The 17725-nt window shown below is 44.6% G+C and overlaps 1 protein-coding gene and 1 long non-coding RNA gene across 2 annotated transcripts in view; one reads left to right on the top strand and one right to left on the bottom strand.

The window, feature by feature from the left end:
- The window catches only part of DARS1 (aspartyl-tRNA synthetase 1), a 177075-nt gene extending 162763 nt beyond the window's left edge, over positions 1-14312 (bottom strand). Inside the window, exon 1 of the mRNA XM_077447770.1 lies at positions 14145-14312. Coding sequence (XP_077303896.1) covers positions 14145-14170 — 26 coding nt within the window. The 5' untranslated portion in view covers positions 14171-14312. The remainder of the gene's footprint in view (positions 1-14144) is intronic.
- Positions 14313-14338: 26 nt separating this feature from the next.
- The window catches only part of LOC143923849 (uncharacterized), a 128801-nt gene continuing 125414 nt past the window's right edge, over positions 14339-17725 (top strand). The window contains exon 1 of the long non-coding RNA XR_013261784.1: positions 14339-14390. This is a non-coding gene — a long non-coding RNA (uncharacterized LOC143923849). The remainder of the gene's footprint in view (positions 14391-17725) is intronic.

Raw genomic sequence — 17725 nt, 5'->3', positions numbered from 1 at the left:
GAGGAGGTGTTTTTAAAGTGGGCATGTGTTTCCTAATGACAAGGTGGAGCTACACTCTCTCCGGGGTTGTCCTGAAAGGCGATTTGAGAAAGATGCAGATGATAGCGCAGAAAACGCACATGATTTTGCCACAATTTCACCATGGTTTTACTGTGTTGATGATGTGTTTTCCATAGGTCATGTGACTCAAAACCTACATCAAAAATTATATATATATTTTTTTTTTAACTGTAATTTTTCGGTTTCAGCCAAGTGCATCCTGCATTTTCAGTTTCAGCACCAAAATTTCTATTGGGTGCACCTCTACTTTTAATAATGGTAAACAGGTTAAATAAAGAGGGGGAATCTCCCCCAACGAGGACAGAAGTAGCAATAACAACCTGACAGGTGTTCTAATGTCTCTCCATTCTATCCAAAACTTAAAAAAAATGAAAAGTTATACTTTGAGTGTAGGTTCACATTGCTGCAGGTTAGAAATTGTCCAAGTTCAGCTGAACTCACAGGATTTCAACCCGGCAATGCAGTCCGACTTCATCGGTGATTTGACAGACATCTGTAAACATTAAAAGGCATTGATTAAATAATGCATGAGGATCTAGTTATAATGGCAAAAGGCAGGACAACGGACCCTTTAAAAATACATTATACATACGGTTTTACACTATGTGGAGTCTTCTATCCCTTCTCCTTGGATCTATGTCCTAATGGAGTACTGATGAGAAGATTCCGGTTTTGACCCTGAAGTGCCTTATCATAGTGGTTCCGGTGGCTGTTGTGAAAACCCCTAGGTGTTAATACATCACTGTCTGTCTGACCCATTTAATATAAGCTGAATATGGTCCATACATTCCGGTAAGACGCCTTCTATCCCATTTGGTGGCAGAAGTCTTTCACAGCGGTGATTCTTCCTTTTTGGTCATCACTATTTGGAATCACAAAGTTTATGGACTCACCTATATGAACTATATAAGAGTTCTCTTATTGTGTTATTGATTTTTTTTCACACTTTTCTATATTTTATGACTCACCATCATCAATGATTTTGTATTTTCATGTTTTAGCGCTTCACTGGTTTATTATATAAACATAATTTAAAGTAATACTAAAGTCTCTTTTTTTTTTTTAATCGCTTCAGCCTCGGAAGATTTTTACCCCCTTCCCGTCCAGAGCATTTTTTGCGATTTGCCACTGCATTGCAGGCATTTTTTGCTATACGTCACTGCGTCAATTTAACTGACAATTGCGTGGCCGTGCGACGTTGCACCCAAACAAAATTGACGTCCTGTTTTTTCCCCACAAATAGAGCTTTCTTTTGGCGGTATTTCTTCACCTCTGTTTATTTTTTGCGCTATAAAAACAAAAAAAAGCGACAATTTTGAAAAAAAAACATTTTTTACTTTTTTTTTAGATATCCCCAAAAAAATAAAAATATTTATATATATATATATATATATATATATATATATATATATATATATATATATATATACACACACACACATTTTTTTCCCCCCTCATTTTAGGCCGATATGTATTCTTCTACATATTTTTGTAAAAAAAAATAAAAATAAAAAATCGCAATAAGCATATATTGATTGGTTTGCACAACATATATAATTTTATGGCATTTTTATAATTAATTTGTTTTTTATTATTGGCGATCTGCGATTTCTATCAGGACTGCGACATTATGGCAGACAGATCAGACACTTGACACTATTTTGGGACCATTGTCATTTATACAGTGATCAGTGCTATAAAAATGCATTGATTACTGTGTAAATAACACTGGCAGTGAAGGGGTTAACCTCTAGGGTGCGATGAAGGGGTTAAGTGTGTCCTAGGGAGTGATTCTAACTGGGGGGGTGGGCTACAACACATGACAGTGATCACCGCTCTCGATGACAGGGAGCAGTGATCTCTGTCAGGATACAAGGCAGAACGGGGAAATGCCTTGTTTACATAGGCACTTCCCCGTTCTGTGGCTCTGTGACACGAGTCTGCCGGTCCAGTGGGCACAGTCACGCTGTACATGGCAAGTGCCTGCTATCCCTGCCTCTTAAAGGGGGATGTAAAGGTACGCCCATTTGCACACCACTGCCATTGTGCCGACGTATATCGGCGTGCAGCGGTCGGCAAGCAGTAAAACAAACAAGCATGCCATACTTGCCTCCTCTGTGCAGTCTTTACAATCAGTTTATTGATATTAATGATTTATTTTTATTCTGTATTTCAAAGGCTGTTTTTTCTATTTTTGAACATGTGACCAGCAGCAGAGGACTAGAAGCTCCTCCTGCTTATGTTTCCCTGCAGACAGGCTGGGAGAGAGCTGGGTCATGCGACAGCTGGATATCGATTAGGAAAAAAGGTACTTAGATCTCAATTACAGCGCCATCATCCATATACAGAACGAGCGTGTGTGTTTAGTTCACCTTAAAATGGCAAGGAGGGGGGGGGGAGGGGGGCGACCTACGATACAAAACTATGATAAACCTACAATTACCCTTTAAATTCAGAGCACTTTCCAAAGTGAAAGCTTTGTTTGCTGTGCGTCACAACCCAAAAACCACAAGAAGATTGAGGAATAGAGCACAGCGCCTGCACCTAGGTGATGAGACCGATTAGAAGACTTGAAGACCCCGAAATGCAGAAGGTTCAGGTGCGGCGGTGACGTCACTCCTCGCACAACGCACAGCAGTGAGTGGAGGAGGAAGAGGGTCTGCAGAGAGCAGCTGGAGAAGAAAGCAGATTTGTAAACCACAGCTTCTCAATCTGAAGTCCTGATAACCCCACAAAACTGCGACACCTGCCATGTGCAACGGAACAACCAGGGAAAACACAACAGATGGAAGCTGTTTGTGTCTGCGAATTACCGCACCTCACCACTGAACAGACTCAGACGTGTGCTGTCACTATGCACAACTTTGAGCGGTTACATGTAAAGCAAAAAAGATGAAATACACTCACCGGACACTTTATTAGGTACATCTTGCTAGTACCGGGTTGGACCCCCTTTTGCCTTCAGAACTGCCTTCATTCTTTATGGCATAGATTCAACAATCTTCAGAGATTTTGGTTCATATAGACATGATGGCATCACGCAGTTGCTGTAGAATTGTCGGCTGCACAACCATGATGTGAATCTCCCCTTCCACCACATCCCAAAGGTGACAGCCATTGGAGGACAGGGACCTCATTGTCCAGTGGTGAGATGATTTGAGCTTTGTGACATGGGGCGTTATCCTGCTGGAAGGAGCCATCAGAAGATGGGGACACTGTAGTCATAGAGGGATGGACATGGTCAGCAACAATACTCAGGTAGGCCATAGCACTTAAACAATGCTCATTCGGTACTAAGGGGCCCAAAGTGTGCCAAGAAAATATCCCCCCACACCATTACACCACCACCAGCCTGAACCGTTGATACAAGGCAGAATGGATCCAGGTTTTCATGTTGTTTACACCAAATTCTGACCCGACCATCTGAATGTTGCAGCTGCAATCAAGTCTTATCAGACCAGGCAATATTTTTTCAATCTTCTATTGTCCAATTTTGGTGAGCCTGTGTGAATAGTAGCCTCAGTTTCCTGTTCTTAGGTGACTGGAGTGGCACCTGGTGTGGTCTTTTGCTGCTGCTGCAGCCCATCTGCTTCAAGGTTAAATGTGTTGTGCATTCAGAGATGGTATTCTGCATACATTGGTTGTAACAAGGGTTTTTTTTTTTTAGTTACTGTTGATTTTTCTATCATCTGGAACCAGTCTGCCCATTCTCTGATATCAACAAGGCATTTTCCTCCACACAACTTCCGCTCACTGGATATTTTCTCTTTTTCGGACCATTCTCTGTAAACCCGAGAGATGGTTGAGCGTGAAAATCCCATGAGATCAGCAGTTTCTGAAATACTCAGAGCAGCCCGTCTGACACCAACAACCATGCCACGTTCAAAGTCACTTACATCACCTTTCTTCCCTATTCTGATACTCAGTTTGAACTTCAGGAAGTCGTCATCACCACGTCTAGATTCCTAAACGTATTGAGTTTCTGCCATGTGATTGGCTGAATGAATGACTTGTATAGCGCTGCAACTGCGAACTGAATCGCCTCAAGGCACCGATTAGCAATTACTAAGCAATTGAACAGGTGTACCTAATAAAAGTGGTTGCTGAGTGTATATGGGAGCTGCTTTACCTGCCAAACGGTTTATATTTCTGTCCATCCGTTTCTGAAATTTACACAGCCTCGCCGCACAACACAGTCATGGTCTGGAAGGGCAGGAGACCAGCTGATTTTCTGTTGTAGGTAGGCAACACTTATGGTGCCCATAGACAAGATGAAAAATTGTTTTAAAATGTGTCATTTGGACAGGTCGTTTGTTTTTCCATCCAGTTAATATGTACAAATCGAAAATCGGCTGTGACATTTTAGAGCCAAAAAACAAATTGAAGGAAAAGTTTGGAAAACTTCTGAGGAACGGAAGGTCATTACATGATGGCGGTATCGTTTGCGCTCACTACTGTGTGTTTGAACACATTTTCGAAAAACAAACGATTTTTCGACTTGTGTATGGCTAGCTTTACAGGTCTTGTCCCTCCCCCTGCCTGTGACTGGACAGTGAAATGAGAAACAGCAAGAATAGAGGAAAAATTAACCAATGGGGACACTTGTCACAATGACAATGGATTAAGACAAGATTACTGTACTTTGAAAGGCTCCCCTCTTCTAGTTGTGTCTGGAGATAAGAAGTGAAGAACAATCTCCCCTCTGGGACAAAGGCAGCAAAAGAAAACTAGACAGTTTTACCACTTGTGTACTCTATGTAGAATAAAAAAAGTTATAGCGGAGTTCCACCCAGAAATTGAACTTCCGATGTTCGGATTCCCCCCCCCCCCATCCGGTGTCACATTTCAAATTTTTTAATTTGTCAAATCCAGGTATTTGTTACCACTTCTGGGGAAAATCTGCACAATGTCTGGAAAATCCTACCCCCCCCCCCCCCCCCTCCGCTGTCTTCTGAGACACACACAGGTCCCAGAAGACAGCAGGGAGGCGGGGGTCACAAAAAGTCCTGCAAGCAGCTTCTTTGCAGCGCTATAGTTATATAGTAGGTGAGGTTGAAAAAAAAAAACACAAGTCCAACCTATGGGTGTGATTATATGTCTGTATTACATTGTATATCCCTGTATGTTGCAGTCGTTCAGGTGCTTCTCTAATAGTTTCTTGAAACTATCAATGCTCCTCACTGAGACCACCACCTGCGGAAGGGAATTCCACATCCTTACCGCTCTTATAGTAAAGAACCCTCTACATCAGGCATGTCCAAAGTCCGGCCCGCGGGCCAATCGCGGCCCGCGGTCCGGTTTTGAACGGCCCGCCTGGTAATCTAAACATATATATCTTTTGTGGCCCCCGACGATCTCCCAGCGCCGGGGCCACAAAAGATATATAGTCTGGCTGCATTGGAGATAGGAGGCTGTACGAGCGCTGTGCACACAGGAGTATTTCCTGTTTACACTGCAGCCTCTGTAATAGGAAGTCCCGTCTCCGCCATTGGACGACTGTTCTGTCCATCAAAGGAGGCAGGACTTTCTCTTAAAGAGGCCGCTGTGAAAACAGGAGATTCTCCTGTTCTTTGGTGCTCGTCCAGCCCCCTCCATGTCCCCTCCAAGGCTGCACTGATGGCAATGGTAAGTACATTCCTGGCTAATAGTGAGTGAAATCCTGGCAATGGTGGCTGCATTCCTGGTAATAGTAAGTGAAATCCTGGCAATGGTGGGTGCATTTCTGGCAATAGTATGTGAAATCCTGGCAATGGTGGGTGCATTCCTGGCAATAGTAAGTGAAATCCTGGCTAATGGTGGCTGCATTCCTGGCAATAGTATGTGAAATCCTGGCAATGGTGGCTGCATTCCTGGCAATAGTGAGTGAAATCCTGGCAATGGTGGCTGCATTCCTGGCAATAGTATGTGAAATCCTGGCAATGGTGGCTGCATTCCTGGCAATAGTATGTGAAATCCTGGCAATGGTGGGTGCATTCCTGGCAATAGTAAGTGAAATCCTGGCAATGGTGGGTGCATTCCTGGCAATGGTGGCTGCATTTCTGGCAATAGTGAGTGAAATCCTGGCAATGGTGGCTGCATTCCTGGCAATAGTAAGTGAAATCCTGGCTAATGGTGGCTGCATTCCTGGCAATAGTATGTGAAATCATGGCAATGGTGGCTGCATTCCTGGCAATAGTATGTGAAATCATGGCAATGGTGGCTGCATTCCTGGCAATAGTAAGTGAAATCCTGGCAATGGTGGCTGCATTCCTGACAATAGTGAGTGAAATCCTGGCAATGGTGGCTGCATTCCTGGCTAATAGTGAGTGAAATCCTGGCAATAGTGGCTGCATTCCTGGCAATAGTATGTGAAATCCTGGCAATGGTGGCTGCATTCCTGGCAATAGTATGTGAAATCCTGGCAATGGTGGCTGCATTCCTGGCTAATAGTAAGTGAAATCCTGGCAATGGTGGCTGCATTCCTGGCAATAGTGAGTGAAATCCTGGCAATGGTGGCTGCATTCCTGGCAATAGTGAGTGAAATCCTGGCTAATGGTGGCTGCATTCCTGGCTAATGGTGGCTGCATTCCTGGCTAATGGTGGCTGCATTCCTGGCTAATGGTGGCTGCATTCCTGGCTAATGGTGGCTGCATTCCTGGCTAATGGTGGCTGCATTCCTGGCTAATGGTGGCTGAAATCCTGGCTAATGGTGGCTGCATTCCTGGCTAATGGTGGCTGAAATCCTGGCTAATGGTGGCTGAAATCCTGGCTAATGGTGGCTGCATTCCTGGCTAATGGTGGCTGCATTCCTGGCTAATGGTGGCTGCATTCCTGGCTAATGGTGGCTGCATTCCTGGCTAATGGTGGCTGCATTCCTGGCTAATGGTGGCTGCATTCCTGGCTAATGGTGGCTGCATTCCTGGCTAATGGTGGCTGCATTCCTGGCTAATGGTGGCTGCATTCCTGGCTAATGGTGGCTGCATTCCTGGCTAATGGTGGCTGCATTCCTGGCTAATGGTGGCTGCATTCCTGGCTAATGGTGGCTGCATTCCTGGCTAATGGTGGCTGAAATCCTGGCTAATGGTGGCTGAAATCCTGGCTAATGGTGGCTGAAATCCTGGCTAATGGTGGCTGAAATCCTGGCTAATGGTGGCTGAAATCCTGGCTAATGGTGGCTGCATTCCTGGCTAATGGTGGCTGCATTCCTGGCTAATGGTGGCTGCATTCCTGGCTAATGGTGGCTGCATTCCTGGCTAATGGTGGCTGCATTCCTGGCTAATGGTGGCTGCATTCCTGGCTAATGGTGGCTGCATTCCTGGCTAATGGTGGCTGCATTCCTGGCTAATGGTGGCTGCATTCCTGGCTAATGGTGGCTGCATTCCTGGCTAATGGTGGCTGCATTCCTGGCTAATGGTGGCTGCATTCCTGGCTAATGGTGGCTGCATTCCTGGCAATGGTGGCTGCATTCCTGGCAATGGTGGCTGCATTCCTGGCAATGGTGGGAGCGCAGATGGGCACTGACCCTTATTTTGCTTCAGAGTTTTTTATTTAAAATTTTAATTTTTTTTTTCCTGAAACTTCCCTCTTATTCGCCAATAAATACGGTATATTCAAATAACACGCTCATCTCTTCAACACACACAGCCACAAAGGCAAGAGAATTCTTGTTGGGCCGTGTATTAGTGTTCGAACGAACACACTTAGACCGATTTTTAATGGTTCAAAGAATGTCAGGCAAAATGGTCGGCCCTCGTGCATGTTCACTTCATCAAATCTGGCCCTCTTTGAAAAAAGTTTGGACACCCCTGCTCTACATAGTTTAAGGTTAAACCTCTTTTCTTCTCATTTTAATGAGTGGCCACGAGTCTTGTTAAACTTTCTTCTGCAAAAAGGTTTATCCCTATGGTGGGGTCACCAGTACGGTATTTGTATATTGAAATCATATCCCCTCTCAAGCGTCTTCTCCAGAGAGAATAAGTTCAGTGCTCACAACCTTTCCTCATAACTAATATCCTCCAGACCCTTTATTAGCTTTGTTGCCCTTCTTTGTACTCGCTCCATTTCCAGTACATCTTTCCTGAGGACTCGTGCCCAGAACTGGACAGCATATTCCAGGTGCAGCCGGACCAGAGTCTTGTAGAGCGGGAGAATTATCATTTTATCTCTGGAGTTGATCCCCTTTTTAATGCCAATATTCTGTTTGCTTTGTTAGCAGCAGCTTGGCTTTGCATGCCATTGCTGAGCCTGTCATCTACTAGGACCCCCAGGTCCTTTTCCATCCTAGATTCCTGCAGAGGTCCCCCCCCCTAGTGTATAGATTGCACTCATATTTTTGCCACCCAAATGCATTATTTAAAATGTTTCTACATTGAAACTCATTTGCCATGTAGTTGCCCACCCCATTCATTTGTTCAGATCTTTTTGCAAGGTTTCCACATCCTGCGGCAACGTTTTTGCCCTGCTTAGCTTAGTATTGTCCACAAATACAGAGATTGAACTGGTTAGCCCATAAACATCAAGTTAAAATTAAGAACAGCAACCAAAACCAAATTTGTTTTATTGCCCCTAGGGGGGGAATGAACAACAGAACAAATACATAAAAATAAAAAATAAATAGAAAAAAGGATTACCTCAAGGCTAAGTGTATCTGGAAGGAACCAAAAGGGCCTCCCCCAGACACACAAACCAAATAGCCCTCGGCCTATCTATCAGGCCAATGATAGATAGGCAAGGGGAAATTTTTTTTTTTTCAAATCACGGGGTACTCAACCTGTTGCCCTCCAGCTGTTGCGGAACTACAAGTTCCCCCGAGGCATTGCAAGGCTGACAGTTACAGGCATGACTCCCAAAGACAGGCATGATGGGACTTGTAGTCCTGCAACAGCTGGAAGGCCACAGGTTGAACACCCATGGCCTAAATTGATGAAGAAATTCGATTTTTTTCAATTTTATTTTTTTTCAAAATTTTTGGTCTCTTTTTTTGTTTATAGCGCAAAAAATAAGGGAAAAGGTGATCAAATATCACTAAAAGAAAGCTCCATTTGTGGTGAAAAAAAAGGACACAAAAATTATTTGGGTACAGCATCGCACAACCACGCAATTGTCAGGTAAGGTAACGCAGTGCCATATCGCAAAAAATGGCCTGATCATTAAGGGGGGGGGGGGTATATCTTCCAGCAGTCAAATGATTAAATAGGTTGTGTTTGGTAGTGACATGCTATTTACTTTTTGCCGTGGCCTCAGAGCAAAGCATCATACCCGCAGCATGTGTAGAGCCCTGAACGGCTGCAAGACCTTCTTTGGGTGGGAGGTTGAGGGGCAGTAAAACCACAACTCCAATGCTTGTGTTTACTGCCCCCCCCCCCCCCGGCAGCCCGTGCGAATGAGCCCTAATGGGGAAACCCAAAGCGCCTTAATTGTAAACATTACAGAAATCAAGTCAGTTGCCAGTTGTATTTATTTCTTTGATTTTGTATGATCCCTGGTAACCCGGCTCCAATGATGTGCCGAGCTCGGGTACATTCCTCACACTGAAGTCTGTAGGATGAGTGAAGTTGATGTTTCAGCTCTTTGAAATCTGGGATCTCCCCGGTTAATTATAGCCGCAGCAGCAGTAGCAGACGTATGCAAATTCCCAGAGCGGGCGATGAGGAGTCCTATAAGCAGGAAGACAGCTGTCAGGTCTGACAGATCCCATCCGCACATCTAGGGAGTCTCCCGTGAATTGGGACTTGAACCCGTCTTCACATGACAGTTCAAAACACAAATCCATACGGGAGATTTACAGAGACAGAAGTCAGTCCATCACATGTGACTCATCGACTGCTGAATATGAGATTACTAATGTAAGATGACCGTTACAAGCCGGTCAGGGGGGTGACGCCAGGATGAGTAAGACAACATGTGTCCCTGTCCATCACCTACACAACATGTGACACACACACACAGGCAGTACTGACGGCCCGTATACACACTGACAGTGTGCGGCTACTGCAGTGTATGGGACAAAGCCGATGCACACATTACACCACATTACACTGTTTACCTTTCTTTTAGCTTTATTGGAAAGTTGCATCCCACTTATCTATATTTGCTGCAGTGTATTGCCTCACAAGTTGTTTAACCACTAGGGATCCACGATATAGCCGAATGACGGCTACAGCGCGGACCTCCTTCGCCGGGACTACGTCTATTGGCGTTGTCCCGTGCACGAGCGGCCTGCGCGCCCCCGGAGGGGAGCGTGCGGCGTGCTCTGTGATCAGCGAGTCTATGAGACTCGCCTGATGACGGATCGAAGCAAGGGGTCGATCCCGACCCCTTACCACGTGATCAGCTGTCAGCCAATGACAGCTGATCATGTGATCACAACCGAGCCGGTAATGGGCTATTTTCCTCCTCGCGCTGTCAGCGCGAGGAGAAAAAAAAAAAAAGCTGATCACCGGCGGCCGTGAGAGGGACTTCAGTCCCGATCACGGCCAAGCCATCAGTGCCCACCTGCCCCCTGCCAGTGCAACATATATATAGTAAATGTGACACCCATCAGTACCACCCCTTAGTGCCCATAGTGCCACCCATCAGTGCCCATAATGCCACCCATCAGTGCCCACAATGCCACCCATCAGTGCCCACAATCTGCCTCAACAACAGTGCTGCACCTCATATGCCACATATCCATGCCCATCAGTGTCATTTAGCAGTGCCGCCCATCAGTGCCCCCTATCAGAGCCACCTATCAGTGCCCATCAGTCCCATCTATCAGTGGTACCTATCCGTGCCCATCAGTGCACGTTAAGCAGTTCCTGGGAAGTGAAGTGCCTACTAAACAGAAATAGGAATCCTCTTTCCCCATTGGACGACTGCCATTGTGATGATTGCGCTCCTGTAGACGAAGGGAAATCAGCATAGAAAACTGCCTCCCCCTTGGTGATTTACTACATGCGTTTTTATCTGCACATTTATGGTAAGAGTCAGTGTTTTTGGGTGTTGGTGACGGTTCCCCTCCTCCTCTGCGTATGAAATGGATCATGACTATTCCTTCTTCTGCCTTTGGATGTGATCACCATATCTGAGGATATCGCATTTTGAAGCCATTCATTATAATTTTTGTTTATGAACTTTTTTATATATTATGTTTGTTTTAGATAGAGCGCTATATCATTGTCCATATATCTTTATATATTGTTTCCAGCAATATTTGTGTTAGCAGCTATTTTTGTTTTATATAGATTTATCTTGCTTTTTAGCGCAACAAATTTTTTCACTTTTTTCTGCTATATATTTGTTCATGGAAACTCCAACAACAATTGTCTGATGGAGCATACAAACGGTCGGATTTTCTGCCTGACATCACACATTTCCCTTTCAGAAAATCCGATCGTGTGTACGAGGCTTTAAAGTGGTTGTAAATCCTTACAGACCACTTTGACCTACAGGTAAACCTAGATTAAGGATTACCTGTAGGTGCAAGAAATATCTACTAAACCTACACGGTTAAGGAGATATTTGCAAGAAAGATGGCACCGATGTCTATGGCGCAGCTCCAGACGATGTGACTGGTCGGAGCCATGATGACGTCACTCCTGCACATGCAGGAGTCACTCCGGGTATCATGGCAGCGACGAAGGAGGTGACTGAGGACCGTTGCGGGGGCGTCGATCTCAGGTAATTCATAATGAGATAGTATGCTATGCATACTAGCTCATTATGCCTTTGTCCTGCAGGGTGATTTTTTTTTTCTTTTTAGAGAGGATTTACTTCCTTTTTAAGATTTGACCTCATATTATATGTTTTTGGTAAATCTGAAGACAAAAATCTGTGTGTATGGGGCCTTAGTCTCGGTTCACACTTGTGCAATTCGGGAACCCTGCAAACCCACTGCAGGTTCCCGCATTGCACCTGACTCATTAGGCAGCTCTAACTGCCATATGCAAACTGCTGGGAGTGCCAACACAATGTTAATGACACCCCCATTTCAGCTTGCAAATCGAACTGCGAACGGACAGTTCGGATATGAATCGGATCGCCCGGGTGTGAATTTTTTTGGTGCGCACCAGAATTGGATCGCCTGGGTGTGAACATCCAGGCTATCCAATTCTGGCACGCACCAAAAAAATTAAAAAGTGTCCTGTCCAAGTTTGGTCGGAATGCGATGCAAATTCAGCCATCTCTGTATGGATGAAATCGCATTGGCGCGGACATTTGATTTTCACTGCGGTGCGAATCACATGCGATCTCGCACTGTGCACAAGTGTGAACCGAGCCTAAATCTGAAAGGTAAAACACCAGGATGAGGATACTTCTTTTCAGTAAAGTGACAGTTGTCCTCAGCCGAGTCCAGTGAGAGTTGAACTTGGCAGTCACATAGCTGATAATAAAGATCCTCTGTGAACCTCACCTATTGTGACTGTGCCGGCCAGAGCAATACAACTTTTTATAGTCTGTAACAATCAGCACTGACCAATCAGAAGTCACCTTTTGCCGACAGAGGCTGCATATTTTTACTGCACAGCTTTATTGTACAAGGAACAGGAACAAGGCTCTGCCGCATGATGCAATCCTGTGCACAGATTTCTTGGAGCTCTGCAAACACTTCTCGATCCCGACCTCCACAAAGAACACTTCTGACTGATGGAGGGTGTAGAACCAAAAACCAGCAGATGAATGGAGCATATCCATACGCAAAATCCTATTTGTAAATAGCAGCTTTAGAATCATGTTCTGTGTGCCACAAAAGTCGTACTAAAGGCAAAACTTTTATTTTTTTTTTCATTTTGGATAGTAAGGGAGGGTTTTATTTATTTTTTTTTATTTTTTTTGTATGCCATCTGTGTGCCATTGGGGAGATTTCCCTTCACTTCCTGTCCTATAGCCAAACAGGAAGTGAGAGGAAATCTCTGCAAATTAAGGGCATTAGGGTTGCACAATACTACTAGTATCAGTTCCGATACCAAGTATCTGCACAAATATCGGTACTCGTGCAAATGCACCGATACCTGTAACTGATACCTTCAGGCTCTTTGAGCGGTCAGTGGGTCTCCCAAATGTTAAAAGAAGTCCGGTAATCAGAGCTGTCAAAAAAAAAAAAAAAAAAAGCAGGCAGCAGTGTTTATTAACAACATCGCTCAGCCCTGAAACTAAAATAAAAATAATATTTTTTTTCTTTTTGTATATTTCTGTTTCTTCAGATCAAAGGGTTGAACAAATGTCCCTCTGTTTAACCCCATAATAACCCTTAATTTACTCTAATCAGCCTTAATTAACTCCCTACTCTCCTCCAATTATTATTTTTCAGCTTTTTTTCCCTTTTGTTCACGTCTATTTTATAAAACGATGAACAGTTAAAACCTGTTTGTTTTGTTAGTGAATATTTTTACACATATATATTAACATATATTTACACATTTCACATTGAAAAAAAAAAATCCCAGGTGATCCTGCCATGAAGGTCAAGGTTCAGGCACTTCCTATTTATAGGGTGACAACAGTCTGTCCCTGTCCCCCAGTGGTTGTCACCCTGTCCCCAGCCATGTGGCTGTTGCAATGCACATTACAAGTGTGTAATGTCACCACCATTGGGAAGCCCACCCTGAGAAATGCCAGGAAGCCTCCCCACGGAGTGCATGTGGACAGGAAGTGGCTGCAAACAGGCTGGAATTGGGCGCCAACACAGCACAATGCAGGATTTACCGGCCTTAGAGGGAGGAGTCCGCTCTCATTGGAGGACTTCCTCTCACTTCCTGTTGTGTCTCTGGGACAGGAAGTGAAGGAGAATCTCCTCCAAGGGGACATAAGACAAAAAAAAAAAAAAATTATCAGGGGGATAGAACTCTTACCTACTCTACTCAAAACTACTAATGATAAAAAACAAAACAATGTAACATGACAGAAATCACACAGTAGGATGAGTGGCTGCAGTGTGAGGAACTACAAGGCTCAGCAGACCCATCTGTTCGCGAGACATGCTGGTCTATGTAGTACACCACCCCCCCCAGGCAGGACAGGAAACAGCTGTAGCACCTGGGGTACTACAAGTCCCAGCACGCCCGCCCCCGAAGTCACCCACATATACACACCGCCTGTCTATGGTGACAAGGAGCCCCTCTTACCCCGTGTTGTTCTCCTCCTTGGTCATGGCGATGGCAGCAAAACACCCAGACACCTAAAACCGGCTTCTTGCGCCAGCAGCGTGTACAGGAGAGGAAAGAGCGGAAGGAATTCACAGCGACACACTACAGCGTGTGAGCGGAGCGCAACAGCGAAACTTCCCGGCCAGCAACGAAGCCGAAGAGATTTGGTTCCGGGGGTGAGGGGATGCAGGTGTGGGAAGAGCATACTACTAGGCATGGGACATGGTGGGTAGACTTACTGCTATTATTATTATTATTATTATTATTATTATTATTATTATTATTATTATTATTATTATTATTATTATATAATTAACCACTTGCCTACTGGACACTGTCACCCCCCTTCCTACCCAGGCCACTATTGTCAAACTGAATGACAATTGCGCGGTCATACAGCGCTGTACCCAGATGACATTTATCTTTTTTTTCACACAAATAGAGCTTTATTTTGGTGGTATTTTAGCACTACTGGGGTTTTTATTTTTTGCTAAATAAACAAAACAAAAAAAGACCAACAATTTAGAAGAAAAAACAAAAGCAGTTCTGGTAGTTTGTTATACATTTTTGCAAACCGGTAATTATTCTACTTCACTGATGTGCTCTGATGAGTAGGGATGAGCCCCGGCGTGTTCACACAGCCCACATGCAGAGCCCGCCAGGAAGTCTGCGCTAATCACAGGCAGTGAGACATTTCCCAATCTCTGCAGCCGCGAATCGGGACAATGTCTCATTGCCTGTGGTTAGCGCAGCACAGTGCCAACTTCCAGGCGGGCTCTGCACATGGACTGTGCAAACACGCTGGAGCTCATCCCTACTGATGAGGCGGCACTAGTGGGCACTAATTGGTAGCACTGGTGAACACTGATTGGCAGCAGTGGAGGGCACTAACTTGCAGCACTGGCAGGCACTGATTGGCAACATTGGTGGGCACTTATTGGCAGCACTGGTTGACACTGATTGGCACTGATTGGCAGCATTGGTGGGCACTTATTGGCAGGACTGGTGGACGCTTATTGGCAGCATTGGTGGGTACTTATAAGCATCACTGGTGGACACTGATTGGCAGTACTGGAGGACACTAATTTGCAGCACTGGCAGGCACTGATTGGCAGCATTGGTGGGTACTTATTGGCAGCACTGATAGCACCGATGGGCACTGATTGGCAGCACTGATAGGCACCAATTGGCAGCACTGGTGGCCAATAATGGGAACCGATTAGCAGCACTGGTGGGCACCGATTGGCAGGACTGCACTGATAATCAGTGCCGATGTCCCTTTAACCACTTGCCTACTGGGCACTTAAACCCCCCTCCTGCCCAGACCAATTTTCAGCTTTCGGTGCTCTCACACTTTGACAATTACTCAGTCATGTAGCACTGTACCCAAATTAATTTTTTGTCCTTTTTTTCATACAAATAGAGCTTTCTTTTGGTGGTATTTGATCACCTCTGGGTTTTTATTTTTTGCGCTATAAATGAAAAAAGACCAAAAATTTTGAAAAAAAAAAAAATTCTTAGTTTCTGTGATAAAATTCTGCAAATTATTAATTTTTCTTCATAAATTTTGGCCACAATTAATACTGCTACATATTTTTGGTACAAATAACCCAAATTAGTGGATATTATTTGGTCTTTGTGAAAGTTAGAGAGTCTACAAGTTGTGGTGCAAATCATAAAAAATTGATCACATCTGATGTACTGGTGGCCGATCTCATTTCTTGCGACCCGAACAAGTCAGGAAAGTACAAATACCCCCCAAATGACCCCTTTTTGGAAAGTAGACATTCCAAGGTATTTAGTAAGAGGCATGGTGAGCTTTTTGGTGTTGTCATTTTTTTCCACAATTCTTTCCCCACAAAATTGTCATTGTAATGGGTTATTTCTCTCACATGGCATGTGTATACCACAAATGACACCCCAAAATACATTCTGCTGCTCCTCCTGAGTATTACGATACCACATGTGTGGGACTTTTTCACAGCCTGGCCACTTAGAGAGGCCCAACATGCATGGAGCACCATCATGTGTTCTAGGAGCATAAATTACACATCTAACTTGTTGACTACCTATTACAATTTTAAAGGCTCTGGAGCACCAGGACAATGACGCGTGACACTCATGTGGCACTGGTGGCAGGTGGCACTGATGCAGCCAAGCCCGTCCCAAGGTCACCCCCACAGACTAGGGGGCACCCTCCAGGGCCACTGACAGCCTTCTCAGCAGTCTATCTTCATCCATTTTATTTTAACCACTTGAGTTCCGGGCCATAGCCGAATGACATTGCGGACCTCAATTTCCAGGAGGCCATCATAGGATGTCCTCCCCTGTGCACGCTCCCTACGCCTGCCCTGCAGGGAGCACGCTGTGATCACTGAGTCACTGAGACTCAGGTGATCACCGATCCGGGTAAGGGGCCGGTCCCGGCCCCTTACCATGCGATCAGCTGTCAGCCAATACCACTGATCACATGAAGTAAACAAAAGCTCGGTAATCTTTTTTTTTTTTTTTTCTCCTCACGCTGACAGTGTGAGCAGAAAAAAAAGTCGATCACCAGCTTATGTTAAAGGGACATCAGTCCCAAAGAGGAAGGGACACAGGCACCTCATCTGTGCCAATCAGTACCCCCTGCCAGTGCCACCTGTTATTGCCACCTGCCAGTGCCCACCAGTGCCACCTATCATTACTCACCAATGATGCCAATCAATGCCACCTATCAATGTGAGCAATCAGTGCCCATCACTGCCACCCATCAGTGCCCATCACTGCCGCCTCATCAGCGTACATCAATGAAGGAGAAAAATTACCTGTTTGCAAAATTTTATGACAAAAAAAAAAGTTTATTTTATTTTTTTAACCACCTGCAGTTTACTACTGCTTTAACCACTTGCTTACTGGGCACTTAAAACCCCCTCCTGTCCAGACCAATTTTCAGCTTTCAGCGCTGATGCACTTTGAATGACAATTGCGCAGTCATACAACACTGTACCCAAATTACATTTTTATAATTTTTTCCCCAGAAATAGAGCTTTCTTTTGGTGGTATTTGATCACCCCTGCGGTTTTTATTTTTTGTTAAAAAAAATTGAAAAAGACCGAATAAAAAAATAAAAAATTCCCCGTTAGCCCTTGTACACACGGTCGGACATTCCGCCGGAAAATGTCAGATCGGATCGTGTTGTCGGATAATCCGACCGTGTGTGGGCTTCCAGTTACAAGATAAAGACAAAATCCGTACTACAAGTGCAAAGTGCACTTGAAATTGCACTGAAAGTGCACTTGGAAGTAAAGTCTCTGTAGATCCGAGGGGAACATGCAAGGAAAAAAAAAAAAAAAAAACTTTGGTTTACACATGATTGGATAATAAAATCAGCAGAGCTTCCCCTCATTTCAGATCTTCCCCTCAGGTTTACAGGGACTGCACTTCCAAGTGCACTTTCAGTGTAATTTCAAGTGAATTTTCAAGTGCATTAGCAGTGCATACTAGCACATTATGATAGACTTACCTTAGAACAAAGCCCTCTTGCGCCACAATGTCACAGCTGAGACGGCTGACATCTT

Source organism: Lithobates pipiens, unplaced genomic scaffold (genome assembly GCF_037356315.1).
Source record: "Lithobates pipiens isolate NorthernLeopardFrog02 unplaced genomic scaffold, aLitPip1_a1.2 Scaffold_22, whole genome shotgun sequence".
Classification (NCBI taxonomy): domain Eukaryota; kingdom Metazoa; phylum Chordata; class Amphibia; order Anura; family Ranidae; genus Lithobates; species Lithobates pipiens.
The sequence above is the reverse complement of the archived record's forward strand: the minus strand, read 5'-3'. Positions and strand labels throughout refer to the sequence as shown.